The 26,953-nt window shown below is 38.7% G+C and overlaps 6 protein-coding genes across 8 annotated transcripts in view; 3 read left to right on the top strand and 3 right to left on the bottom strand.

The window, feature by feature from the left end:
* The window catches only part of ome (dipeptidyl peptidase 4 omega), an 82,088-nt gene that overhangs the window by 6,604 nt on the left and 48,531 nt on the right, over positions 1 to 26,953 (top strand). The window contains exon 2 of the mRNA XM_017164011.3: positions 1,401 to 2,021. Within this exon, the coding sequence (XP_017019500.1) occupies positions 1,608 to 2,021 (414 nt within the window). The 5' untranslated portion in view covers positions 1,401 to 1,607. The remainder of the gene's footprint in view (positions 1 to 1,400; positions 2,022 to 26,953) is intronic.
* Dnaaf6 (Dynein axonemal assembly factor 6) lies at positions 6,806 to 8,632 on the top strand. The gene is made up of 5 exons (XM_017164016.3): positions 6,806 to 7,081; positions 7,142 to 7,380; positions 7,438 to 7,852; positions 7,907 to 8,026; positions 8,085 to 8,632. Exons 1-3 carry the CDS (start codon positions 6,952 to 6,954, stop codon positions 7,699 to 7,701), a joined length of 633 nt encoding a protein of 210 aa, XP_017019505.1. The 5' UTR covers positions 6,806 to 6,951; the 3' UTR covers positions 7,702 to 7,852; positions 7,907 to 8,026; positions 8,085 to 8,632.
* On the top strand, positions 14,649 to 15,168 carry gdrd (goddard). Its single transcript, XM_017164020.3, has one exon. The coding sequence runs from the start codon at positions 14,742 to 14,744 to the stop codon at positions 15,066 to 15,068; it is 327 nt and encodes a 108-aa protein (XP_017019509.1). The 5' UTR covers positions 14,649 to 14,741; the 3' UTR covers positions 15,069 to 15,168.
* On the bottom strand, positions 20,596 to 21,225 carry LOC108072749 (uncharacterized). The gene has a single exon (XM_017164018.3). The coding sequence runs from the start codon at positions 21,174 to 21,176 to the stop codon at positions 20,715 to 20,717; it is 462 nt and encodes a 153-aa protein (XP_017019507.1). The 5' UTR covers positions 21,177 to 21,225; the 3' UTR covers positions 20,596 to 20,714.
* On the bottom strand, positions 21,297 to 23,438 carry LOC121502285 (putative leucine-rich repeat-containing protein DDB_G0290503). Of its 3 annotated transcripts, XM_070285324.1 has the most exons (3): positions 23,305 to 23,438; positions 22,930 to 23,251; positions 22,742 to 22,871 (listed from the first exon to the last, which is right to left on the bottom strand). In XM_070285324.1, the coding sequence occupies exons 1-3, from the start codon at positions 23,314 to 23,316 to the stop codon at positions 22,810 to 22,812; spliced, it is 396 nt and encodes a 131-aa protein (XP_070141425.1). In that variant the 5' UTR covers positions 23,317 to 23,438; the 3' UTR covers positions 22,742 to 22,809. The 3 variants fall into 3 exon arrangements, with proteins under 3 accessions (XP_041631447.1, XP_070141424.1, XP_070141425.1); XM_041775513.2 differs by having other exon boundaries at positions 21,297 to 23,251; XM_070285323.1 differs by lacking the exon at positions 23,305 to 23,438 and having other exon boundaries at positions 21,297 to 22,871; positions 22,930 to 23,060.
* LOC138928337 (myosin heavy chain, clone 203-like) lies at positions 23,722 to 25,796 on the bottom strand. Its single transcript, XM_070285322.1, has 2 exons — positions 25,741 to 25,796; positions 23,722 to 25,671 (listed from the first exon to the last, which is right to left on the bottom strand). Exons 1-2 carry the CDS (start codon positions 25,756 to 25,758, stop codon positions 23,722 to 23,724), a joined length of 1,968 nt encoding a protein of 655 aa, XP_070141423.1. The 5' UTR covers positions 25,759 to 25,796.

The raw sequence follows: 26,953 nt of genomic DNA on the forward strand, positions 1-26,953 counted from the left end.
TTGCCACACAGATAATCAGTTTAATCTTTGAATAAGAAAGCTGACTTGGAGGAAATTGGCTAATCAATAAAGCAAATAAAAGCCTTGAGTTCTTTGAGAGTTTTATTTGGAATAGGAAAATATAGGTTCTTATTACCTAAGTGATTGATATAAAATAAATATTTAAATTAGGTTAATAAGGCTTTAAAATAGCCTGAATATTTTCCCAATTTAATTCATTTTATTAGTAACTCTGTTAAACATTAATATTCCTCTCAGTGCACTTTTAGCAAATATTTTTCTAATAGCTCAATAGCTTACAAACTGGAAGTGGAAACCAGAGTTCACTCCCAACAGCCAACACAAACATCCTTTAGGATCGGCAAATATGAACTTAAAATGTTAAGTGGGCGAAAGAGAGATTTAAATTATATATTTCTGATCGGAATGATGTGCAGCTATAAGCCCACACACAGACACACACACTCGGCCACTCAGTGGTAGGCTCGTGGTATTTCACTTTAGTTTTTCATCATTGCCACCCTTTCATCTTTACCGACGCCTTTTCACTTGCCCAGAGGAAAGAGAGAGGGAAAACTGAGTTTTCGCATTTTCATGTTCATTTACCGCTGCATGAATTAACAAAAAAAAAAGACAGAGAGAATCAGATAATTTATGTTTTTGCATTTGTTCACCAAGTTGAAGTTTAATTTAAATTACTTTAAATGTGCAGCCACTGAACTCGACACCGACCACCGATGATGGGATGACCCAATTAAGTTAAATGGAAATTCATTAAAAATGTCGCCCCGTCAAATCATTTAAACACATTACGAGATTTGGTAATGTATCGAGTGTCGCCTGACATTCATTTCATTTGTGAATATTAATCGCTTAATTGTCATTAAATCGATTAATGTCTGTTAAAATGAATGTGATGTGCGAAATGGAAATGCATTTTCAGCTAAGTGGATTGAAAAATGTAGAAAATTATGACTGGCATATCAGTTTACTTTAACTATGTAACTTTTGATTATTTAAAATTAAATCTTTATACATTTTTAGCTTTTCTTATATGTAAATACCCAACTCAGCTTGGAATTCCACTTAAAATTCATGAATGCACCCAAGCAATCTTCCTTGAATAACAATTTTCCAAACCATTTGGACACACCTTATCCCTTTGCCTCCCCACAAAAACCCGTAGTGCAATTTTCTTCATTTCCATATGGGAAAATCGCTCACTCACTCACTCTCCTAATCAAAAGTCAACAATCCGTGCCGAAAAAAGAGTGAAGGAAAACTTTGCTTTTGATGGGCAGACTGAATGGGGTTTTTTCCTTATTAATTGAAAGCATGCAAATTTTCCCTCTTCTAATTTTCTAATTTCAAACTCTGATTGTTTCTTTTCGGTGCGGCAGGCAGACACCACCGGCACTCGTAATTGTTAATTGGAGGGAAGCGAACTGAGACACCACCGGAGGAGGCGGAGGGGGCGAAAGGTTAGCCACCAGAACCAGGGGACCAGAAAGCGATCCACCTGACATGCGAGGCAGCGCTTTGAATCCGTGACGACAATCATTGCATCACCGAGATTAACGAGCATTACCGGGAGTAGCCAAGCAAGGATGAGTGCCGCCGGCTGGCTGGACATAAATGCAGCTCTCCAGAGTCTCAACGAGAACCCAGAACCAAACTCAAGGCCTGGAGCAAGGCAGAAGCGAAGGAGCAGCTATGCCGGACGTAGTGCTGCCGCCGCTGGTGTCCATGGTCGTGGCAGCATTGGCAGTGTCAGTGCGGGTTTGTACAAGGCATTCCGAGAGCGTTTCCTCAGCAGCGATGATTCCTCGGGAAACTATCGCAAGCTGCGACAGAGAGACGCGGAGCTGGGACGTAATGCCTCCAGTTCCACGGACAGCTCTGGCGAGGATGGAGAGCCCAGCAGCAGCAGCAGTGTGGAGGATCTGTTTGCCAACGAGGCGGACCGACGCAAGTGGCAGCGGAAAACCTCAGAGCAGAGACGTCGGGCGGCTAGGAAGAAGGTAGGTGGTTTTTGTAATGGAAATTTGAAATATTTCCTTTTAAAAATATATTTAAAATATCATTGACTTTAATTTAAATTTTATAAAAATTTTATATATTCTTCTTCATACTTACTCCATTTTTACAACCAATAAATTACACATACTTTCTTGATATGCATAAATTGTAACAATTTAAGACCTGTTCACATATTTTCTACCTTATATTTAAAGAGCTTTCATCTTCCTCGGAGTTGCAGTAAAAGGTTTAAATTACCTGCTTTCCATTTTGATTTTCGCTCTCAGTTGATTTTTGGTATTCCCATCAGGTCTTTCCCCAAAAACTACAGTTACGTGTGCGAGTTTATCAGGCATTGATTTAGCTCCGAAATTGGTTCATTCTCAGCACGAACTGTCGCGTGAAAAACTATAAACTCTAAACATTCCATTTTCAAATTCATTTTGTATCAATTTCGTTTTCGATTTCGTTCACTGGCCCGGCTAATTTGCATTAAATTTTATCTAGTTCCCTCGGTATATTAGATAATTGCATTAATCGCTGTGGTGTGGTGAGGCTGGTTGGTGGGGTGGTGGGGTGTAGTGGTTTTTTTATAACTACTTAATGAGGAGTCATTTCACAATGGGGTTACTGGACGCCATGCTCTGTTTCTGGGACATATGGTTTCACTTTCGTTTGTCTGTTAAACCAATTAATTTGTGGGGGTTTTATTATATTATAGTATTATTTACATTTATAATTTCATTTTATGATGTGTAGTCAATTTAAAAATTTATTGGAATTTGTGAAACATTGATTGTAGATTTAGATTTAAATTTAAATCAATCAAAAAGTGGTTTATATTTTATATACACTTTACATATTTTGCATATATTTTCATTTCCAACCTTATATGTCATCTATACATCAAAAACCGATCTAATAAATTTAATTTAATTTGTTACAAAATTTTAAAATTGTCAAAAATGAATGAATAATTTAATTTTTTTTTTTTTTATTTTAAATGCCGAACATTTAAACCTAATAAAAACAAATTCAGAAGAGTTTACCAAATTTAACTTTGGTTCGGCCTAAATATAATCATAAAAAATGTATAAAATAAAATATTTAAAGAATATTTTAAGGCGTCTTGAGGGTTACTTTTCTTTCTTGTTTCATTTAAATTTCCTAAATTACCTATTTGTCCCACTGTATTCCACATGCCGCCTAACAGCTGTTGGAAAAGCTTTCACTTTGTTTACAAACAGCCGGCGAAAAGCTGCCCCATTCTCTCCCTCGGAGTCTCAAATTCTCAATTACTAGTCTCTTGGCTCTCTCGAGTGATTCTCCCAGTTGGCTTTCCGTTCCACTCAAAATCTCAGCATTGTCCCCCACTAAGCGACTTAAATCTGGTTGCTGGTCCAGTTTTAGTCTTGCGAGGATTTTGGCTTAACTCTGTTAAGCTGCGTTCTTCTGGGATTTCCCATATATATTTTCCATTTTTCTCTTTTTGTATTGTCACGTTGCGTTGGCTACCATTTCGTGGTCCAGTGGACTTTAAAGTAGCCACGGCTTAAAGTAGCGGCGCCTTTTTTTTTTGGCCCGTGTCTGTTTGCTAGGTTGCTTGTTTGTTGGTTTGTTGTCATTGCTTAGCCGCACCGTATGCCATGTTAGTTTTATTTTTACGCCGCTGCTCCTGTCTCGCTTGACTGCACATCCTGTTCATCCTGTTTTCCCATTTTGGCTCTGTGGCCATGCTCCTATTTTTTTTCGTTTTTATTTTTTGCGAATTATTCAGCTAGGCGCATTCTTTTTTAAGGATACACAAAGGGAAATGGGAAGACAAAGTGTGTTATCTTTATACAAATTGTAATTCGGTTAAACTAGACTTTTTTTTAATGAAAATGATTAAGTGTAGAGTATACTTTTATGTAGAAGTACAAAAAAATATCCAAAATAAATATAATAATATATATTAGTAATAATGTTAATAGGAAAAGGCTCTCTTTTCAAGTATATTAAAAATAATTCTTATATTTAATAATATTTTTTCGCAGTGCTTTTCTATAAGCATTTTGCAGCTGTGTTCACCAAAATAAAATGAGCGAAAAAAAGGAATATATAAATAAATGGCCAAAAATTGTGCGCCGCAGTGTCGCCAGAGGAAGTAAAAAAAAGGCGAATGCAATCAGTAGACCCAGATCTATGACCGGAACTTGGCCCCTGCTAGCTCCTTCCAACTAACAGGCTCTTTTCTTCCATCTCCCCTCTTACATAACTCCAGTTTTCAGTTTCCTAGAACCTAGAACCCAGAATCCTGCCCAAACCAGACCACTAACCATCTCTCTGGCATCTCGAACCCCCTGCCAGGTGGTGCCTTGGCCCGTCCACACATGTGGCCCCAATGATTTATGCACGCTACTTAATGCCTTCTTAATTACATTTTATGTTACAACCGAAAAATAATAATATCTTGCTGAAAAACAGCAGACAAGGAAGAGGGAAAAGGAGAATAGGATGCTGGCACACAAATCACATTCCTTTTCCTGGGGGGGCCGAAACAGGCGGAAGGACACGTCCCAGCTGCCAACACAATGCGGAAAACGCTTTCACTTTCACTTTTTCGGTGCAGCTGCTGTCCCGCTTTTCCCCCTTCGTCACACTCCTCTCTCTCTCTTATGCCCATCATATGCGACTGAAACAAAAATCTATTTGGCAATGGCCTTGGGCTTAGGGATAAAAGGGGGGTTTGGGAGGAGCTCCTGGAGAGTCCGGGGGACAGACTTTCCGTTCTTGTGTATTCAGTCAACACAAATTTGCGGGGCTTTTTTTTTCCGGATGGGGCTCCCGACATTTTTTTGTTGTTGTCCCCCTTGCAGTTCATTGAAATGTGTGCGACAGGCAAAATACAATTACACCATGGATTCATGTTCATTGTCTGGATGCGTGACGTCAGCTGGGAAGAGAGCCACGGGGGGGACAGGACTCGTGTCCTGGGGTGCATTCCAATGCGCCCCAATACCCTCCGATGACAGCGATAGTTGGATTGCATGGCGGGCCCAAGGTGAAAGTTCAGTTACGTGATGTTTGCGTTGCTTTCGATGGCAACAGATTTCAATTTGGACTTTTTGTTTTGTGTGAGGATTTAAATTAAAAATGGTTTTTGGGGGAAAATTGAGCTCTGAAAATTGTGGATGTATAATATATTAAACTTGTCAGTTTTTAAGTGAATTTTAACTAAGAAGCTAGCTTAATTATTTATATTTAACTCGGGGCAGAAATGAAATAAATATAAAATAAAGTGCTTAAAAATTTTTAGTGAGTTTTGAAGCATGGAATAGCTCATTTTCTAAACAAATATGATTACTTTTCATAAAGTTTAATCCCTTAAATAAGCTCATTAATTATAAAAAAAAGCTTAGCTATTTAAAATATGAATATTCTATATTAAAATTCTATAAATTCGGCTTTTAAGACAAATTAATATTAGTTAACTAAGAAATCTCCTCTTTTATTTACTTCATAGAACGAACAACCCAAATGGGATTCTTAAATAAATTTAAATATAATATGTATATATACATTGATGTGTTTTTCTTGGCATAAAGCTACCTCAAGCTCACCCAAGCTGCAAATGACAAAGCCAGGATCCTTGGACCCATAGACCTGGGTCGCCTGTCAAGTGCTTGCCATTGAGCCGGAACAAGTGGCGAAATTCCTTTTCGAATGAAAAACTGGGCTTATACATTTTTTGTTCTGTGCTTCAACAGTTCGTGTTTCACAAATTAAACACGTAGCCACGGCCCAGACCAGTGAACACCGAAAACTGGAAGCTGCAAATCCTTTCTGTCGAATGCCAAACTGGGACCCCGCTGTGGTCGTGGCCATTGTAACTGAGCCACGACTTTGCCCGGCCAGAACCGTGTTGTTAACTCGGCCCTCCCCTTGACTCCCCCTTCCCCAGATTTTGCCAGAAAGTCAAATTAGCGCTTCCCGTCCCTTCTGTTTCGCGTGAAAAATGCAAATTTTCTGTACTGTTCGCCGTTGTTGGCTGTTCATAATTCGCACTGGCCCTGACCGAAACGGAAGGTCAAGCCTAGAACCATAATTACACAATTTATAATTCACAAAACAATTGTTTCTGACAACTGAAATATTTTTGTTCGAGCCCTGTTCTCGCTTTCGGGCAAAAAGTTTCCCACTAAAATGGGTTTGGTAGTTCGGCCCAGTCCAGCGCGCCCAAGTTTTTAATTGAAATGCCTAAAGTGGGACCTCATAGTTTTCCATGCCAGTGGAAAGTGAATTGTCGCCAAAGGCGGGGAAAATGTTGTTGAATAGGGTAAAGGTAAATTGGAATGGGGACACCGCCCTGGAGCCCCTGAAGCTCCTGAAAACCCTTCAACCCTGCGTGGACCTTAGACTGCAGGGAAAAGAGCAGCTCTCTAGAATTTTCCATGTTACCTGGGAAATGCAAAGCCAAGTTGCCAAGGCAACAAAATAAACAATCAACTACACTTGGAAAACTAATTAATTATGGGATTCCCAAGGTAGCAGCATTTATATTTGGCAGAAAATTAATCACATAATACTTTGTAGAATGTTTGTGTTCCTTGTTTTAAAAGTTAAGCAAGAAAAATTGTATATATTATGCAAATATTACTATATACTTTACCATTTCCAATCCTAGTTTTTTTTGTGTGTAGCGTAGACCTTGGAAATCGTCAATATATCAATCTAGTAGTCTAGGAAATCCAATCTAAGCAGCTGTCAGCTTTGTGTGCTAGACGTTGTATTACGAAATCCTCATTCATTCGAAACCAGCCGAGCTAGCCAGACGCAAGCATCAGTTAAAGTGTTGAAAATTACTTTTCCAAATCTAAGAAAAAGAAAAAAAGTAGTAAGGAAAACCTAGTGATTTTTAATTTATCAGTGCCTTCAACCCGCCTCGCAAAAATGTCGATCTTCGACAATCCCGAGCAGCTGCGGCAGCTGCAAAATCTGCTAAATCCCAACCAAAGGAGACCCGGGGTCGACTACAGCAGTAGTGAAGATGAGGACGAGTCCATGGTGGTTCACAAGATGAGTGAGTAGAAAGAATCTTTTCTCTTCTTGGGGAATCGATTAAATATTTATTTGTTGCCAGCTCCTGGTGGCATTGGTCCCTCCAAGACCCCAGGTGCCTCTGGCAAGGCAAAGAGTAAAAAGAAGCCAAATCCTTATGCCACACCTTTGGTGGAGGAGCAAAAGAAGCTGCCGGAGAGCCTGGAAGAATGGCAACAGCAGCAGGAACGTGAAGACAATGACATACTCGAATCCCGAAAGACGCCAGAGTATACGATGACCTATCGCCAGGCAGTGGGCACAGAAGATGTCTTTCTGCAGGTGAAAATCTTCCACCTATATTTACATAACATTTCTGATTAGTAATAACTCTTGTAGATGGGAAATCGGACGGGCTCTTCGGCCAGCTGTGAAGATCTCATACTGGAGATCTCGCTGCCGGATGAAGCTATGACCTCTGATAAAATGTCGCTGAGTCTTCAGGAAACGGAAGTGGATCTGGGCACCAGCTTGTACCGGCTGAGGTTGCCACTGCCTCATCCTGTGGATGTGGATAGGTGCCAAGCCAAGTACGACAGCGAACAGAGAAAGCTCAGGCTTACTCTGAGGCTCAGAAGGGAGCTAGATTACGTTAATTTTTAAGAAAAAAAAGTTAGTTAAACGGTTGAGAACCATTATTGATCCATTCAAGTGATTGGACCTAAGCTATCCCAATACTCTTCTCCTGATCACATCCAAGTCAACATGAAGACTAGTTTCCTTTACACAATTCCCACAGTATACCATATTCCAAGTAAGTTTAACTGCAGTAACAATATTCAAATTGTAAATTAAAATCTTACAAAAGTCAAAGCTACTCTACGGGGATATCCATACCTGTCACATGATATGTTCTCTATAATCGTATAAAAACCAGATTTAACAACCATGAACAGCATTACAAGATTCCCACAGCAGAACGATTTTAGTAAGTTAATTGAATTTACAATATTAGAATTTTAAATATTTAATTACAAAAACTACAGCACTGGCAGCCCGGATTATATATATTCGATGCCCTTCACCTGACCACGGAAGATATATCAGCAGCCCCACATTAAAACAAGACAACTAACATGGAAAACATAACACCTATCCTCTAATCAACCCTACATTACATTTAAAACAAAAAAGGAAGGCAACACTAACACAAAGGTCGTCTTCATCATCGTTGGTAATTTAAGCAATACAATATTAACAATATTACAATTATAAATACGAATTTAGATCATTTTCATTGGACATTAACAAGACAATATTAATATTAACAATATTACAATTATAAATACGAATTTAGATCATTTTCATTGGACATTAACAAAACGTTTACACCAGCGCCACTATATCTATTTATCTATATCAGTAACACCGCAGTAATATTACAATTATAAATACTATATCTATATCTATATCTATATCTATGTATCAGGGTATATCTGTATCAGTACCTTTAACACACAAGCACAACAGTAACAATTATAGTATAGCAAGTATTGTAAAAGTTTAGGAATAAATTATCAAAATTTACAGTGAACTTAACAAATTTGTTTTATTTAATTTATAGATTTAATAAAATATTATAAAAAATAAATATATAAATAATTTAATAACAATATTTCCTACAAAAGCTAGTAAAAACGGAAGAAAAAAGCTATTTAGGTACTTGCACCAGAATATTCGGGAATAAATGATCAATATAAAAACTTAAACTTATCAAATTTGTTTTATTAAATTTTATAGATTTTGCATATAGTCCTTAACATTTAAGGAACTATACAACTATACAAATTTGTAATTCATTCTAAAATATAAAGCTAGATACTTGCAACAGAATACTCAAGTACCCATCAAACGTGAATCGTTCTATCCCAGATATGTTCAAAATTAATTTAATTCACTGACCCCCCAAGCTCCGTTAGACGCAAATCCTGAGAAAATATTTTGACGCTAGAGCATTACTCGAATTTGGCCGCAATTCCAATTCAATTGTCGGCACTTTGGGCTTGTTTTGCTACCAAATTGCGCATACGCCGCATGGTCCTTGCTGCCGGGTCAATCGCAAATTACGCTCAAACGAAGCATGAAGTATTCCTTGGGCGCTCGGGCAGCCTTTATTACGGCGCTGTCAAAAATCACTTTGGCTAAATATTTGTCAAGCACAGACAAACCAAAGTCAAATACAACACAACCCGAGGGGAAAAGTTGAAAATCGAGATTTTTACTTCCTTTTTTTTTTTTGTCCTCTTCGAGCCCTAATAGGCCATCCCGATTGTGGGATGTATTGGGAGGATTGAGAGGCTGAGGAGGGGAATTTGTGTTGTCGTAGGATTCGGGGCACACAATTACGTCCCGCCGGGTCTGCGGCTGCGTTTTGCCTCATTTACCCTGACTGACGCTGGCACATTTCAATTTGGGCGCTCCGGGCAAGCTGGGCCCACTTCTCGGCACCCGGGCCCGGTCACCGGCAGAGACATGATAAAGTGTCGTCCTGCTCGCCAAAGAATAAAAACATATAACCATACATATATATTATACATATATATTTTGTATGTTGAAGTCAAAGTTCAGACAGGCACATAGAAAAGTCACAAGGGCGAAAGATGAAAACTCACAAGTTTTGGGCAGTTTTCGGAAAGTGCGTGCCTGGCCTGGCGACCTCCTCGTTTTTTCCTAATGAAAGTTTTCGCCCAGGACTATGATGATAAATTATCAGACAAGGACTCGGCGGCTGTCAACGTAAAACTTTCCATTCAATTTAAATGTCTAAAACCCCCCTGGGCAGCCGGCTGTAAAGGGAAAGTGAATTATTTTTCAGCAAATTAGGTGCGGGTGGATTTTCAAAGAACAAATTATTATAATACCAGGGCTTACTCGCAGCTCAAGCAAAGCTTCGAGGATGCTTATTCCACCCACAAGGAACCAATTTCTCAGCCAGGCAAACGTTTGAAGACGCCAAGGTAAACAATCCGAAATTGTATCAGCAAAACTCCTTTTTCGGCTCTCTGGTGTTCGATGACATTCAACAGGGAAAACAAACAGGAAAATGAAAAAGAACGAAGGAAAAAAAAGAAAACAAATTACCATGTGTTGATGTTAGACTTTCCAAACAAACAAAAGGGAAAACTCTTCCCCAACCTAAAAAATAGAAAAAACTACGCAAAAACCAACAGAGAAAAAGGCTGACAAAAAAAGAAAACCCACATTTTTTTCAGCTCATTTACACAAACGCACGTTCCAGCATCCGTGATGATCATCCCGGCCAGAACCACACCCTTTTTATCATCTCTTAGAAAAGTTTCCATCAACACAAATACATGGAAATGGGAACACACAAAATTCAAATGCAAATTGAGCGCATTTTCCCATGTGCAATGCGGCCAAGTTTTGTGTTTGGGGTTTTTTTTTTTTTTTGGGTGGGAAAATTCAACCACCTTGGGGGCAGGAAAATTGCCAACTTTTTAATATGTGTAAAATGCCGTGTGCGAAATACTTTAAACCCCAACATATTTATAACCGAACCGGAGAACGCTTGTCCTTGGCTGTGTTCTTCTGGTCAGCAATAAATAATTGTTGCACTTGGCCACACTTGAAAAATGCAATAACCCAAAGGCCACACTTTTTCCCCTCAGCGATTCATGAGTGCCAAGGTTGAAAATCACGATTCTGATGAAAATTTAAAGTGAAAGACACACCCCGCTTAACAGTTTTTTCCCCCCTATAAGCTACGCTTTTCCACTTTCGATGTCATTCAGCTGGCTCCTTTCCCTGCTAATTGCCATCTGATTAAAGTTAACTCGGCTTACAGCTTACAGCTTTTCCGGCAACAAGTCACCCACCCGGCTGAATGCAACTCTCAGGGAACGGACGACTGTCGTTGTACTCGCCCATGTTGGTCACTGAAAGATTTTCCCTGGTTTTTTTGTTTCTTCCGTTCCACATAAATCTGCAGGTTTTATTTTTAATTACCAGTAAAACCATTTTCATGTCGACACAGTTAAAAAGTTAAGCCTCGAATAAATTTCAATGAAAAAGAAATGATAAACACACGGGGATATTTTTTGGGGTGAAAGTCTTTTAAGTTGCTGTCCATTTAAGTGAAAATTGGAGAGTGTTTAAGGGAAAGTATTAGGAAAATAAATATAATTATTTAAAGGTTAATTATTTAAAGTCAATATCCAAGTAACTATTCCTTACTTTAATAATCTTTTAGTCCCAGAAAAGGATCCCCTATAATTTCCTTAGCTGCCTGCACCCATGACTTGAAAACTTATTTCGGAATCATCATTATTTTCTCACACAGTTTGCTTCAACTGCCACAATTTACCAATTTTCGCACAAAACACTTTTCACAGCTCATTAGGGCTGGCAAATTAAATGGGGAAAACCAGGAAAAACACAGAAAGTTGGAAGTCAGGCACTGAAGCTGCAAGCGTTTAAAGGAAATAGCAGGGCGAATATCACACATACGCCATGTGGTGCTAGGATCTTTTGCAAACCGTAGTTAGGCAAGAAGATGCCTTGTTGCTACATGGCGAAATAACAAATTCATTGTGGAATTTAATTAAGTTGCCTTTGGTCGGAAGACGCAGTTGGTGCCGAGCAGAACAAAGCCCATTAACACATTTTTCAAGTTTAATTCAACGTAATAACAAATTTTCCTAGGCTGTAGGAAGAGAAGGAGTGTTGTGCGGCACTCAAGCAGCCATATAAATTACAGACAGACATGAGCAGCATATACGAGGACTCTGAGGATGCGAAAGTGTTGCCATTAAGTCGCACACGTGTTCCCCCAAACAGCGCAGGAGAAAGTAGAGAGAGAGCAGAGCAGAGAAAGACAGGAGAAAGTCAGACAAGTCAGTGCCAAGTGCCAGCGGCAGCTGATGGCCCTTCAAGCACATTTCTTCAAGTGGCTTCTATCCCTTAGACCGACACCTCCCCTAATTAAGACAAATGTAAAAACTAAAAACAAAAAACCTACCTAAAAGTTAGGAAGGAAAGTGAACACAAATGCAGGGAGGAAAATGTAAGAACTAGAAATGCATAAATATATTAAAAATGTTTTATAAGAAATTAGTAAATAGGAAAATCTTTATGTTGAGGTTCATAAAATACATTAAATAATGTAAGGATATTTTGTAAATATTTAATGTAATTTTTTGTTGTAGAATTCTAGAAACTACCACAAAATTTCTTATATTTTTCAATTACAATTTCTTTTCTATATTTTTAAGGTACTTTTAATACTTACACTCATATTTCGTAATAATTTTTAACCAAATTTTTCCCACTGTGCACATGTCAGAACCTCTCCCGAAAGTTGATAAAAAGACATTTTCACTTTAGTTCTTTTTGCGACCTGCATGTTGACACACGGCATTTATGTTTGCCCCGACATTGTCACGTGTCTCATCTGGCGCGTCGTCCTGCGGCAGCAGCAACAACAATAGCAACAACAACAAACAAATGTGAGGCAGCAGGACACGAAACAAAAACAAAGGAAAATGACAAACGGCAGGGAAAGGAAAGACGGCAACGGCAACGGAAAGTAAAGGAAAAGCCAACAGCAACAGCAAATGTCAATGTCTCAGCAAAGTGAATGGCTTTCACCTCCTCTGAGGAGCTGGGCGTGACCTTTTCGCATTAATCTCCAGCATGATGGCATTTTAATGCAGGAAACTCAACTATAACTATATGGTTATTTATTGTGATGGCTCTGACAGATGCTTCGCCACGCTACGGGATATGGGTTCATGATATATGTATATGTAGATGTGTGGAACAGGAACCGGAAGAGCACTGTGAAATGGTCTCGGAACATTCAATTAGATCATCAATTAGTTGTCTGCGTTGGTGGCGGAGGGAGCAACATGTTGCCAAGTGATTTGGACAGAGGATTAGGCAACAGCTCGGTCTCTGAGTGGCATAAGAAATGAGTGGGGATTCAAAGAGGGTTATTCCCTGGTAATTCGACATCGCACTAATTTAGATTGATCGAAGGGCGTTAAGTTTAATGGTCGAAGTGGGGAAATTTATTAGAATATTATATTTAAGGACTAGGTTTTTATTATATTCGGACTCCTGTATTGCTTTGCAAGCTTCTGAATAACATGCCTCGGAAGGGTATAAAAAAGTCTTCTATATGGTCTAAGAGTTTCTGATATTTATTTACTAATTAAGTGTATTAAAATTTTTTCATAATTTAAGTAGTTTTAATGCCAAATAATTTTTTTTTTCAAGGTCAGAAAAACCCTTTCTTTGTGAATCCATTTAAATTGCTTTGTTATTTAATCTCAAAAACTATTTTTCAAGTTACTTCCTTTTCCGTAGTGTCTCCCCACCAGTATATTTCCCACTACCAAGGACAGATATCACAGCCAGATAAAGCCCTCTTTTCGTGTGATTTCTACATTAGTTTCTCCCCTACCAAAATTCAATTTATTTCAAGCTCAAACTCTGCCAAAAAGTGCCAAGAGAGCGCTAGAGACAAACAAATAAACAAGGCCCGGCTGAAAAATGTTGCCTACTTAGCAGCGCAACGAGTTTTCAATAGCAAAAGCCACAAAGTGAAAGACATCGCAAAAGTCAAAGCCCGGCCACAAGGCAAATGCCAAATGGCATTATCAATAGTGGATTCAGCGAATCCCAGAAGAAATAGGAAGTCAAGAGTGTGCTGCGGCTCTGGGTGCAGCCATAGACATGCAAGCGCAAAAGGATATACATATACGAAGGAATATATGCCAGCGGTATATATAGAGACATGCCATTTATTCCATTGAACAAAAAGTCATTTGTAAGTGTTTTTGTGCGTAAAGGAATTTATTATAAAGGAGGAGCCGTTCCGCACCAGATTTATTGCTTTATTACGATGGGGATCGTGGGGGTATGAGAATGGCAATGGCAATGGGAATGGGTATGGGAAGCGGAATCCAGTTTGGCGACAAAGGCCAGAGTAAAAGTAAAGAAATGGCACTGGCAAATATTTAGCACATGAAGGCGAAAATAAAGGCGGCAAGGGAGCGAGGAAAATGGCGAGAGAATGAATGCTGCATTTCCGTCTTTTTCGGCTTTTGTCTTGGTCCTCTTTTTTTCTGCGTTCTGCTTTTCCAGTGGGCGTTGGTGTTGGGTGGGCCTTGAGGGCGTGCCACATTGTCGACATCGTCATCAGCATCATTCTCATTGCAGTCGTTAAGTTATAGACTTTGATTTCGTTCGTGGGACAACTTGCCATCCTCCAAGGCGAGAAGGAGAGACTCGTTTCAGAGATTTATTTGCCTTGTGCCCTGGCAACGACTGCCGACGACGACGACGACAACGACATCCATATCCTTGCGCCGTCTCGTCCTTTTAAATGGCTTTAATTGATTTCTGATTTTATGACCCTGCCGGACACATTTCACACTCGATTACACGCCAAGTGGGAGGCGCTGGCTTAAGGGATTTTGCATTTTCTTAAGACTTGAGACTTTGATCGTTAAGTTTATGGGAAATGCTATAAATATTCAAATATATTTCAATTAAATTTAAGTAAATAAATAAATAGGCTCTGTTTTTCTTGTCATTGCTTAAACTACAATCTCTCTCTGAGGTTTATTCATTAAATTCAAACTTCGTAACAACAAAAATTTTATATAATTTATCTAAAAATGTCTGACGATGAATTCGAAGAAGCTCTCAGCTGGGAGCCCATGGATGTGAGTCAGGACAATGCGGTCGATTCTACTGTGGTGCCTTTGGATCGCTCCGAAGATGCCCAGTTTTCGGAGCAGCAGTATAACAATATACAGGATCGACTGACGCGTATCAACAGACGTATTATCATGGCCAATACCGCCTTAGCCCAACTGCAGCAAAAAATCAGGGCCAGAGTCTCACAGCCTCCAGGAGTACCAACTGCGGCTGATAACTTGGCCGGAGGCGATAACCCATTCCGAGGGGATGAGACTGAAACCGGTGAACAGAGCCAAAACTAATTTAAATAAAACTAAAAACACAGAGATGATGATTCTCACGGGACCATTGTTTAGTTGAATTGTTGCTAATTAAAAATTGCCAAGCAGCTAAGTTAAAATACTTTTTTTTCTATAATTAATGGGTACTTAAAACACTTAAAATATAGCTTAAAAATATGTTCTACCTTTTCACAAATAACCCTTATAATTTATTCCAGCTTAGCCTAGAATAATACCCTAAAATTGGGATAGAATAACATTCTGCTCACATGCATCCTTTTCACCATAATTTCAGGCCACTTTGCCAGAGCTATTTACAATTTATTTGGGGTTTTCCCACACACACACACACACTCACTCGCACACACAATTGCCAAAAGGAACTTCCGCTGTGACTTCTTTTCGGGGCACAATATACTTTTCATTGACCGCCCTTCACAAAATGTTAACCCCCGAGCGATTCTGAGGCAGCTGCACTTTGTCAAGGGCCCCTTTGTTTTCGGCCAAGAAACTTTTGCCATGAGAAAACCCAAATGAAAGACAAAGTCGGAAAATTTGAGACGCAAAATTTGCATTCGCACACACACACACACAAAAGACAGATTGCCTTGGGGCCAAACAAATATGTTAAAAGCAATAAATAAGGAAGGACATTCTTCAAGTTCGTCGGCTGCCGCTCTCGACTTATTGCCAAAAAAAGGAAGTAACAAAAAAGCTGAAGAGTCAAAAGCAGAAACCGAAAATGAAGCTAAAAAGCTATGACTGAACATGAAACTGAAGCTGAGAGCTAAACTCTAGACGAAGTCAAACATAATTTGCCATAAAAACGGCGATGCAGCAACAGCGTTAAATTATATGAAATATTTTTATTGTTAACTTGCAAAAATGTCAGAAGCATTTTGTCAGCTGGCAAATCTCGGCGGCAGTGGCGGCAGCAATTGTGCAGCGCGTTTATCACTCCAGCTGGTGCAACTGTGGCATGTTGCAGCTGCTCCACGGATCCTGCGGCAGTTTGTCATAGTCGGGGGAATGTACTACGCAGTCCGGAGTCTGGAGTCTGGCGTCTGGATTCCCTCATTCCTTAGTCCCTCGGAGTCCCTTGGAGTCGCATTTTGTCGCAAACTCTCAGCTTTATGCTCAAGTAAACTTGGCCTCAATGTTGCGACTACGCATTGTGTATGAGATAACCGAGTTGACTGAGTGAACTCACCCGGCTGACTGAATGAGTGCCTGGCAGAACTCACTTCAAGTGCCAGGATAAATTCCAAACTTGTACGGGGAGTTAGAAGGCAAATATCGCAGATGAAGATATCATTAAAAAAACGAGATTTCTCACTTTGTTGTTCAAGAACAAAGTGCTGGAAATGTGATACATTTTAATGGGTAAAAAAATTAAAGCTTTGATCTGCTACTTTTTTTACTAAGAAAATAGTGATTTAATATTGTATTATTTTGTTTTTGATTGCTTTATTAATTTATTGAAATTGTAAACTAATAATGTTGACAGTTTCCTGCCACTGAAATTTGTTTTAATTTAAATATTCAATTTAATCAAAGAAACATATTAAACTTTGAGGAAAAATATGCATCTACTGTTGAAATAAACATTGATTAGTTTTAATTCAATTTAACAATGTTACCAAATCAAAGGCTTAACATAATTATAGGAATAACTAAAAACTTTGAATGCCAAAACCGAATTTTTAAGTATGCTTACATATACATTTATATTACTATAAATTAAACAAATAAGAATTTTCATAGCTAAGACAGTTTTCAGCAAAATAAAATATGTTGTTAACTATATACAGCTATTGTTCAGCAACTTAAATCCACTTTAACAAAAAGAAATTAATTCCTTTGTAAAATCACTTTCTTTCTGCATAATTCAACAAAGCAAATGGCAACAATTTAACCAAGAAACCAAGACCAGTTAAATGCACAAATTTCAGCTTTTAATTTCCGATTTGAAGCTTTGAAGTCTGGCCTGACGTCATCGATTCATTAAAATTTCAATATGAGCATCGAATGAAATTCAATTACAAAATGCCACAAAATTCAGGCCTGCTCCACGCACTCTCGTCGTCACCCTTTGCGACCTCAAAACAATTTAGAATATGGGGAAAAGCACCGGGGAAAATAAGCCGGGGGAAAATCCCAAGTTCAATGTAAACCTGTGTGTAACCTGTCACTGACAGCACAGACAAACTAATAATGTTGCCCGGCGATAATCGCAGCTGGGAAAACTGTTTTTGGGTGAAAACGAGGGGCATTCACAGAAAATCAAAAGCATTGAAAATGAAAACGAAATTGAAACTGAAACTGAGGCTCCTGCGGCTGATGGGTTTCGACTGGGAAGAGTGTCCAGTCATTTGGTCCTCACTCAACAGATATTTCGATACTGACGATAATGGTGATGATGATGATGATGACGATGACTAAGTCGCGGGGGCACAAAAGTCCCCAATGACTGGACATCTTTTAGAGAGTCGAGTTGAGTCGAGTCGAGTTGAGTTGAGCATTCTTTTTCCGCTGGTAATCTGTGGAAATTAGCATTTCAATCAAATCTACTTTTATGTGTCTGACTTGTTTTATGCCTCAACGACAGCTACAAAAGCCCCATCATCATCGTCATCACCATCATCATCATCCATTCGGGGCAAATGAAATTGTATCCATTCTGTTTATGCATTTGACGAGCCCCGAAAACGAAAACGGAAAATTGTCGAAATTGATTGATTAAATATTTATTCATACGGAAGTGCTTAGCGTGTTTTCTTCCCTTTTTTTTTTTCTTCTTTCTCTCATCTGGATTCCTACATATTTATGAACTGCGGCCTTTTCTGGGTAAATTTTTTCTTGTTTGTTGTCTACTTTTGGCATTTTTCTCCCTCTGGTTTGTGTCATTAATTCAGTTAACATGGAATCCCTTTTTGGGGCCAAGGCTCAGATGTTGGGATAGTTTTATTCCTTTAGCAAATAAGGATTTACTTGGACTTTAATAAACCAGTCAAGTGGAAAATAATCTAGAGAATATTTTGTAATAATTATTGGGTACACAAAGTAACTTAATTAGTTTTGATTTCTATTAAATCATAAGTAGACCCATTAAAGGGGAGTTTTCCCTAAAATTGGTCTAGCAAATATTTATTCATTCATTTCCCGCATTCTCATCGTTGACTTGCGGATGAAATTTCCCCAGGCGGAGGAGAGAGCTCATCTTGCTCAGCCCCCAGGGGGTCTGGGACGTGGCTCATTAATTCGGTTAGGTTCCTGGCACTTAAAGTCAATCAACTGGCCCGCAGGAAATCTTAATTAAACAAACTTGTTTGGCAAATCTTTTATAAATGGCCGCCCGACAACAAGAACAACAACTGCTGAGGCAGCCCACCAGCTCTTCAGCTCAAATGCCAATGGCCAAGCTCCGGATACACTTAGCCAGAGCTCATGGTGGCCGGAAGTGGGCTTCCACACACACAAACACAAGCATACACACACACCATTCAAGCCGTTTTCGACTTTGATTTTTGGCCGCTGTTTTTAGTTGGCAGACACAATGGCTTGGTTTGTAGGCGGCAGCCTAGGGTCCTTCACAAATTGCTAGAGGGTCTGGCTTTCCGGGGGCACTCACAGCTGCACTCGGTATTGCCTTGTGCTCCTGGGAGCATTCCACATTCTGCGATAGGTCTGCTACTCCTGCTGTTGCTACTTGCTGCGACTGGGGCCATTAAAGGGCTAATAAATTCTCATACTCATATCAATCGATGGCCGTGCGGAGACGTAGGCCCCATAAAGCGCTGTTTAATGGGCGAATGTTTGCTCTTGGCCCCCGCCATTGGGCACAGGAGCACGAGCTGTGTATAAATAACCAAAGGGAACTACAATATGTATATAGTTGAGTGCAACGAATATGGGATACTTGGTATATACATTGTAAATTGTATTAAAGTAAAGATTTTGGATGAAAATATTTTAATGAAATATTTGTTGTATTCTTAATTAAAAGGTAAACTAAATTGCACACAGAGCTAATGATTTTGTGGAGTGCTATATATTTGGATTCTGATTTAAAATCTGATCTATGATTAACCCCTTTTGTGACATAATAAAATGTGAATAAACGTTTCTTTTTAGCAGACTCTTTCATCTTAAAAATGTTGAAAAACCAATAAAATTTTTAAATTTATATAAAACCCTAAAATACCCTTTGTATTCTAAAAATACCTATCACAAAACCGTAAACTCAGGCGAATCGTCGTCATATTCGCCGAGGGAGAGCTGCAGGAAATGGTGCTAGCCAAAATTTATGTGGCGAATGCACCGGAGAGTCATTGAAATAATGAACCGATTTAAGGTGGAGCCCTTTATTGCAAGCAAACCAAATTAAGTTCAACTAATTCCGGGCTCAAGCTGCAGCCATTTCGAGTCCTTTATGCCAGCGTGAACTTGGTCCTTTGCCCCGCCGCCTTGGGAGTGACCGCAGCAGCATTCACTCAATGAACACCTTTTGAACCCAAGCCAGGCTCATGATGATGATGCCTTTATTCAATGTTCTACTTCGTTCCACTTCTCTCTCCCCCCTCTGGGGTAATAAAGCACAAAACAGAAAAAGAAACAAAAATAATAATAATGAAAAAGAAAAGTTTGTTTTCCCCTTGATATTACTTTAAATATGCAAAACTTCACTGTTTTATGTCCTTGCAGCTGTCCAGTTTGGCCGGCCACGACAAGGTCCTTGTTTTCTCTCTCTAACGAAGTGCCGGGGATTCCCCTTTTTGGTGAGGTAGCAACAAAATGCTCACAAATATTATGTTATACAAACAACAAGAAAAACAGAGAATAAAGTTGAGAAAACAGCGTTATGGAAAAGTTGCGTCTGGTCCTGGGCCACTTTTGCATTACATTATCTCAAGTTTTGCGCTGGCAATTTCTCATGTTTTCCCCTCATACTTATACTTCTCTCCTCGCATGTCCGTATTTGTATTTACCCATTGTCGTGCACATAAACATGCAGCTGACTTGTTACTGTCCTATCACCATCATCATGCTCAACGTCAGGCGAAAAAAACTTGTGTGTCGCGAAGACAAGAGGAAAAAGTAAGGAAGATGTGTCTGGGTGAGATGATAGACTAAAGGATACCTGGTGATTGGAAGAGTAAGGGGAAATTTAGAAGAAATTGAGATTAAAAAGGATACATGTCTATTTGTTATTCCTTTGTTCTTTAATAATTATCTTCTCTATAAGTAATAAATATCTGGTGTTTCTTAAGGGACTTCTTTATAGAAATATTGCATTATAAACTCTAAAATATATATCTTAAGTTCTCAAAGCTCCTTACATATTTTTTCTTTCTGTGTATTACCTATTTATGCACGACTGCAACATGCCCTTGTATATTTCTACAAGCTCTGACGGTATAAAAAAAACAGAGACTCTGATAAAAACTTTGCCTCATTTTCATGTCAGGCCAAATGAGTTTTGGAAAGTTGCCCTCTTGCCCAAGCCCAAGTCCCTGTCCTGCCTGGAAAGTTCCCTGTGCCAGTCGGCTAATGGTGACAGTAATTTTTAATAAAAGCTGCCAAGTGTCGACACAATTTGCAATTTGTGCACGCTCTCGGACTTTGACGGAATAGTTGTCAGGAATTATTTCATATTTTTGTAGTTTTCTAATGTCTGCAAAGGATTTTCTTGCGCTTCTTGGAGCTCTCCAGCATGTAATGAACCACGCGCTCCTGACGGTCTGCGGTATCTGCCACACGCTGGCAATGGATTAAGGTGCCATCTAGTTCCAATTTCATCTTGATGAACTTGTAGCGCACATCCACATAGGATTCATCCAGCTCCTGGGCACTACGAGCTCCATACAGCTGGGTGAGTATCTCCAGCTCCCAATCGGCAGCATTCAAAGATGAGCTATCGGTGCCCGAGCTGGCCACCACATAGTCTTCGTTGAAGGGTGGCATGGAAATGACATAGCGTCCGGGGGCATTGTACTTCTGGTTCATGCCCTCCACAACGGCCAGGCAATCCGCGAGATCGTCTTCAATCGAATGACAAATCTTCAGGGCATCGTCGATCTTCGGGGATTCCGTCTCAAGCATCGGTGTTTGATCCCAGGTGGGTTTCATTGTAGATGATCTCGAACTGAATTCAGAAGCTGACAAGTGTGACAGGGAGAACTGGCAGCTAAACTCTTTTAAAAGAAAATTTTGTAAAACCAAAATTATTACAATTTATTTTCAAGATATGTTTAATACAAAATTTAATAATAAAAAACCTAAAGTTAATGTTATTAACCTTTCTTCGTTTTAGGCGCAGGTTTCTTTGGTATGATCTTCTTTGCAGCAGGCGTTGGTTTGCTTGGAATCTTTAATATGTTACTGACTTTATCAGTTGTTGCAACCCTCAACTTGCTTGTGTATTTAATAACTTGGATTATATTATTAACATTTTTAAAGAGTTCATGCATCCTGGACACTACCTTGCAAGCGTCTAGGCATAAAGCTAATTGATTCTCCAGTTCTTTTAGCTTGTCCTCCTCAACATTATCCTGCTTTTCATGTTGCCGAATGTCTTCTAACCTTAACTTGGCTTTATCGAGGCTTTTCTGAAGATCATCTAGCAAACTATATTGGTTTGTTTCATTCAAGCTTTGGCCTTCCAGGTCAGATAATTGTGTATCCACTTTAACCCAAAACTGGTCGAGTTCCTGGACCGTATTCTCCCCATCATCAGTTACATTATTCTTGTTCTTTTTATTTATCAATTCATTAAGCTCGTCCTCTTGAACCTTTAATTCACTCTTGACCTTTTCCAGCATTGCTTGGAGATCTTTTAGCTTTTCTAATTCCTTTTGCTTATTTTTCATGTCAGCCAAAGTTTCGTTAAACTGTTTTTTAAGATCTTCAAGTTCCAATTTGTTTTGTTTTAAAATTTCCGGGTTGCTTTGCTGCATCTGTTTAATTTTACTTTGTAAATGCTCGACAAAGGTATTGATTTTGGGAATTTTATCACAACAAATCTGGGAGTCGTTGGCAGCTTGCTGCAAATTTTGTACTTCTTGTTCGAGTTTGTGAATTCGAGCATTTGGATTTGCATTAGGTAAAGCTGATTTCATTTTTATTACAGAGGCATTGTCAGATTTTAAGTTATCCAATTGGTCAGTGAGATCCTTGATCTTGGCCATTCTATTGTTATTTTCCTGGCAGTTATTACTTTTTACGGAATCCAGCTTATTAAGAAGAGACTTGACGCTTTCTTCAAGTTCCTTAAGTCTATCTAATAATTTATCCAAACAATTCTCACAGCAAATATGATTATTATTTGGTGTCTTGGTTAATTTTTCAAATACTTGCTCGCAACTTTCCAGCTCATTTTCCACAGCTTCTCCTTGAGTCTCTAGAGTGTTCTTGGCACTCTTGACTCTATTCTTCAGAGCATATAGCATAATTTCCATATCCTTAAGCTGACTCTCAAATTGGTTGGATTTTTCTATGGTTTCATTTCTTGCAGCATTTATTTGATTTTCCCAGTCTTTAGTTTTTGTATATAATTCTGCACAGCAGTGGTTTTGGTGACCAGATCTCATTTTTTTATTATCCAACGTATCCAAACGATCTTTAGTATCGATTATTTTTTCCCTCAATTTTTTGTGTTTTTCCTCCAACTCTTTTCTGTCTTGGTAAAGCTCATCGCTTGATTCTGATTTTAATTTCTCTTTGACATTTTTCAACTGTTTCCAGAAATCTTTTTTGTTTTTCTTTAGAGATTCTTCCATTTCTGAACAGCAATCTTCAAAACCCTTGGTGACGAACTTTTTAATCCTGGGAATAATTTTGTTTAAATCTTTTCTCAGTTTACCGCTGGGAATTAATGTTTTACTTTCATTATCACCATTCTGCTGGTCAATTTTCTTGACATTATCCATAACTGATTGCATGAGATCTTTGTCGTAGAAACAGCAATTTGTTGAAGTACCAGTCAGGCTTTCCAGTGCCTCCTCTATGTGGTTGTAATGTATTTTTAAACTACTGGCAGCAGCATCTTGCAGATCCAACCACTTGCTGATAACTTTATAGTCCGGGCAGTTTTCCATTGATGACTCTCTCATTTTATTGGAGTATCCATTAAGAGGATTGAATTCCATCGAGTTAATTGCAGATAAGAACGCCAGTTGCAGCAGTGACGCTATTGTAGTTGTGACCTGATATTACGATTGTTGAATAAACTGTGACTCTCTCCAACACCTGAGCTCACCTTCAGTTTCATTTTTATCAAGGTTGCTGCACTCCACGAACCTGATACGCCGCTGTGCCTAGTAAAACTAACAGGGTCGAGAAGGCAGCACTATTGGCCCCAGTTCTAGCCAAGTAATTGATTTGCATGCTGCGTCTATTAGGCATACGGGGAGGGTCAAGAAGTTTACAGAAATCTATGCTAGTAAGGTTCTTAATTAAATAGGTTTTTGAATTTAAATTTTCAAGTATATTATGGACTCAACTGTTACCAAGTTTTAAATACAAATGAAATCATATTCAAAGTATATTTATATATATTTATAGAAATACATTGTACATATCAATTACTCTTTTATATATTAAATTTCGTTTTATATTTCATCCATTCTAAAAGTTGAAGTACCATAGAACCGTAAAAAGAAACTCTCTTTGACACTTAACGCCCGAATACTATTGTCGGGTCCGTTATCTGCTTTTGGAAATCTACCCCACCTACTTTTACCCCTTCATCTTCTGGGCTGGCCCTATTAATTGTTACTCTTTTTGTCGGTTGCGTTGTAATTGATAATTTTACTTTAAGAAACAGTTCCAAATCCTCTATGTCGTCGAGAAAATCATCCAGTTGGTCTAGATCTTTGCAGGAGTCTCGGCACGGAGTAATTTGATTCTCTAGATTCTTTAACTTTTCCAAACTGGCCTTGTTGTGCTGCTCGGTGTTTTCTAGCTGCCCGATTTCTTTCTCTAATTTATCTATATCCTGTTCAAGTGGCTCTAGGATGTTTTTTAGATGATCCAAGCTTTTATTCGCAGCCCGTTCTTCTAAGAGACTCAATCTTTTGTCCGCTTTTACCCAGTTCTCATTGAATTTTTTCATTTGTTCCTTTAAATTATCGTTTAAATTATGGTTTCCAGAATTTATGGGTTTATCCTTTGGCAATTCATTAAGTTTATTTTGCATATTTTTTAAGTCATCCTTGGCCTTGTCTACCTCCGATTGGAGGTTTTTTAATAGATTTTGGAAATCTTCTCCTTTTGTTTGGCTTTGTTTGTTATCTGCAAGATTATCCATAGCATCCTTCAGCAAACTTTTAATTCCATCCAAGTCCGAGGCACTCTTTTTGATGTGCTCATCGTAGGTGTTATTCATCAAATCTATTGATTTCATTAAGTTGTCGGCGAGGGCCTGAAGATCGTCAATTTTTTCACAGCAAGGCTTGGAGCTTTTAAGGATTTCTGCCAGTTTTTTAATGCTAGCTTCGTGGGTTTCAAGCGGAGATTCAACTGTATTATTAGTTGTGGTGCCTCCTTTGGCTTTCCTTCCCATTTGTCTAATAACGTTCTTATTTTGCAATATTTTTTCAAGCTCATATTCAATTTTGGCCAGCTTTTCGCCATTTTCTTGGCAGAGAGTTAAATTAAGATGGTCTCTTGAGCCATCTATATTATCGGCATGTTCTTTAACTCGTTTTTCCAATTCATGAATTCTTTCTTCCAATTCTAGCTCTGAACAAACTGAACCTTTAGATCCCTTTTCAAATTTGTCTCCCATTTCTTTAATATTTTTCTCTCGCTTTTGCAGATTTTCATTCACTTCCGCTGCCTTTTTAGCCCTGTTTTCCAGCTTATCTTGAATTTTCTTCAGTTTTTCTTCAACTTCTTGGGTATTTTCATTAGCTTCCATGTTCAAATTCTTTACGTCATTTTGCAAGCTGTTAATTTTTCTATAGAATTTTGCACAACACTTGGCTTTAGAATTAGATCCCGATCCATCTTGAATATAATCTAATCGATTCTGTAAGTCTTCTAGTTCATCTACTAGGCTTTCTTGTTCTTCCTGCATTTTTTCTTTGATTTTGGCATTCTCTTTGGCAATATCTTTTGATATTCTCTTTTTGAGATCCTCCCATTTATCCTGAAGATGTTCTTTTAATTCACTAAGATCATTTTCCAGATCTTCACAGCACTTTTGCTTCTTGAAGCCCTTGGGTACTAACTTCTTGATCCAGGGTAAAATTTTATCCAAATCTTTTCCCAGATTGCCGCTCATTTTGGGAAATTCTCTTGATTGGCTTTCGTTTAGATATTTAATTTTTTCCACATTTTCAAATATTGATTGCATGGCATCTTTTTCGTTGTAATCGCACGATTCGTCTAGCAGTGTATCCAAATGTAAAATGTTTTGTTCCAGAATATTACTCAGTTTTAACTGCTTACTGAACCACACGTTGATTGTATCGTATTTATCACATTCTGAATGTAAGTCCTGAATTGGGGATTCAATTTGAGTGGGAAAACTACTGGACATAGCCCCGATATATGGGGATTCCACAGTGGTTATTGTAGATAAGAGAAGCAGTGGCAGTAGTAACATCATTGCAGTAGTAACCTGTTTTTTATAATATATATACATAAATATATATATTTATATGATAATATTGTTGAAGATTAAACTCACCTTTGGTTTCATTTTCATCACGTTTTTTGCGGTCCAAGAATGTTATTCGCCAGTGTGCCAAGTTGAACTAACTTGGCCAAAACCCGAGCAATATTGGTCACCTTTGAAGTCGAGTAGTTAATATTAATCGATTTGCATGCTATACCTATTGAATGCGTAGGGTAGTTTGAGAAGTTATAAGAATATTAAGGGAATCTAATATTAATATAAAACTTATTTATACAATTTTAAACTGAATGCTTTAAATTTAGTTCTAGAATACATTATTTTTTTCATATTTTAGTTTAAAATAATGAACCCAAACTTAGCTTGTAGTTTTTATAGTTGAACTTTTACTTCCATATTTATTTTACTTTCCCAAGAAGAAATATATAACCATCTTCTAAGCCTAGACCTAGAAAATGTACATAATATCTGCCTGCTAACGATCATTTATAGGGGCACAGCAAAGCCCAGATTATTTACGATATCCGCCGCTGTCGCCAAAACTCATTCCAACGCTTAAACATCCCCGAATGAAGCGGCATAAATTTGTGGGAAACCCAATGCAATTCGCAATGCCCTGAGCAGCATTTACTCGTTATCATCGCACAGGTTGCGGCTACAGTGCCACTTGAAATGGGATACCCAACAGGGAGCCGCAGTGGCGACTCCCAGGCATCCAGCTTTCAGCTTCCAGCTCCTGCTTTTCGGTCCCCGCGGGCGGGCGGAAAACCTGAAATGGAAAACAATTTCAGCTACGCAAACACGGCGGGAAAGCCAACAAAAAAAGGAGAGGAGAAAGAAATAAGGGAAGAACAAAAATTAAATTGCTAAGCGAAAAAAGCTGTGGAAAAAAAATGAAATCACAGCAAAAGTTATACCGCAAAAATAAAGTGAAATATATATACAGCCATTTCTGTGCAGGGCTCCTGCAGGATGTTGGGGGATTTTCGAATAATTTCAGCTCAAGGTGTGTTTGCCCAGCCATCGAGGCAAGCGAGGAGATTAGTTTAATTAGTCAACGTGGCGTATGCGTGATGCGGTGGCAAAGCCACCAGGAAACGTGCCACATACGCCGGTAGACAGACGCCACCCCGCCAAAAATGCAATTGAACTTTTCGCGGTCGCTCGGGAAAAGTCTGCGGGGAAAATGGCAGGAAGAGCCAGCGGAAACCAGTGCAAACCAAGGGACAAGATGCAAATGATAGGTGTTATGGCCTCGGGGAAAAGT

The sequence above is a fragment of the Drosophila kikkawai genome, chromosome 3L, assembly GCF_030179895.1.
Source record: "Drosophila kikkawai strain 14028-0561.14 chromosome 3L, DkikHiC1v2, whole genome shotgun sequence".
NCBI lineage: Eukaryota > Metazoa > Arthropoda > Insecta > Diptera > Drosophilidae > Drosophila > Drosophila kikkawai.

Bases quoted from the DNA above. Each gene is read 5' to 3' on its own strand.
- LOC108072749 (XM_017164018.3), bottom strand. From the start codon at position 21,176: ATGAAACCCACCTGGGATCAAACACCGATGCTTGAGACGGAATCCCCG.
- gdrd (XM_017164020.3), top strand. From the start codon at position 14,742: ATGTCTGACGATGAATTCGAAGAAGCTCTCAGCTGGGAGCCCATGGAT.
- Dnaaf6 (XM_017164016.3), top strand. From the start codon at position 6,952: ATGTCGATCTTCGACAATCCCGAGCAGCTGCGGCAGCTGCAAAATCTG. The intron at 7,082-7,141 runs GTGAGTAGAAAG...ATTTGTTGCCAG, and splicing joins CATGGTGGTTCACAAGATGA to CTCCTGGTGGCATTGGTCCC. The intron at 7,381-7,437 runs GTGAAAATCTTC...TAACTCTTGTAG, and splicing joins CAGAAGATGTCTTTCTGCAG to ATGGGAAATCGGACGGGCTC.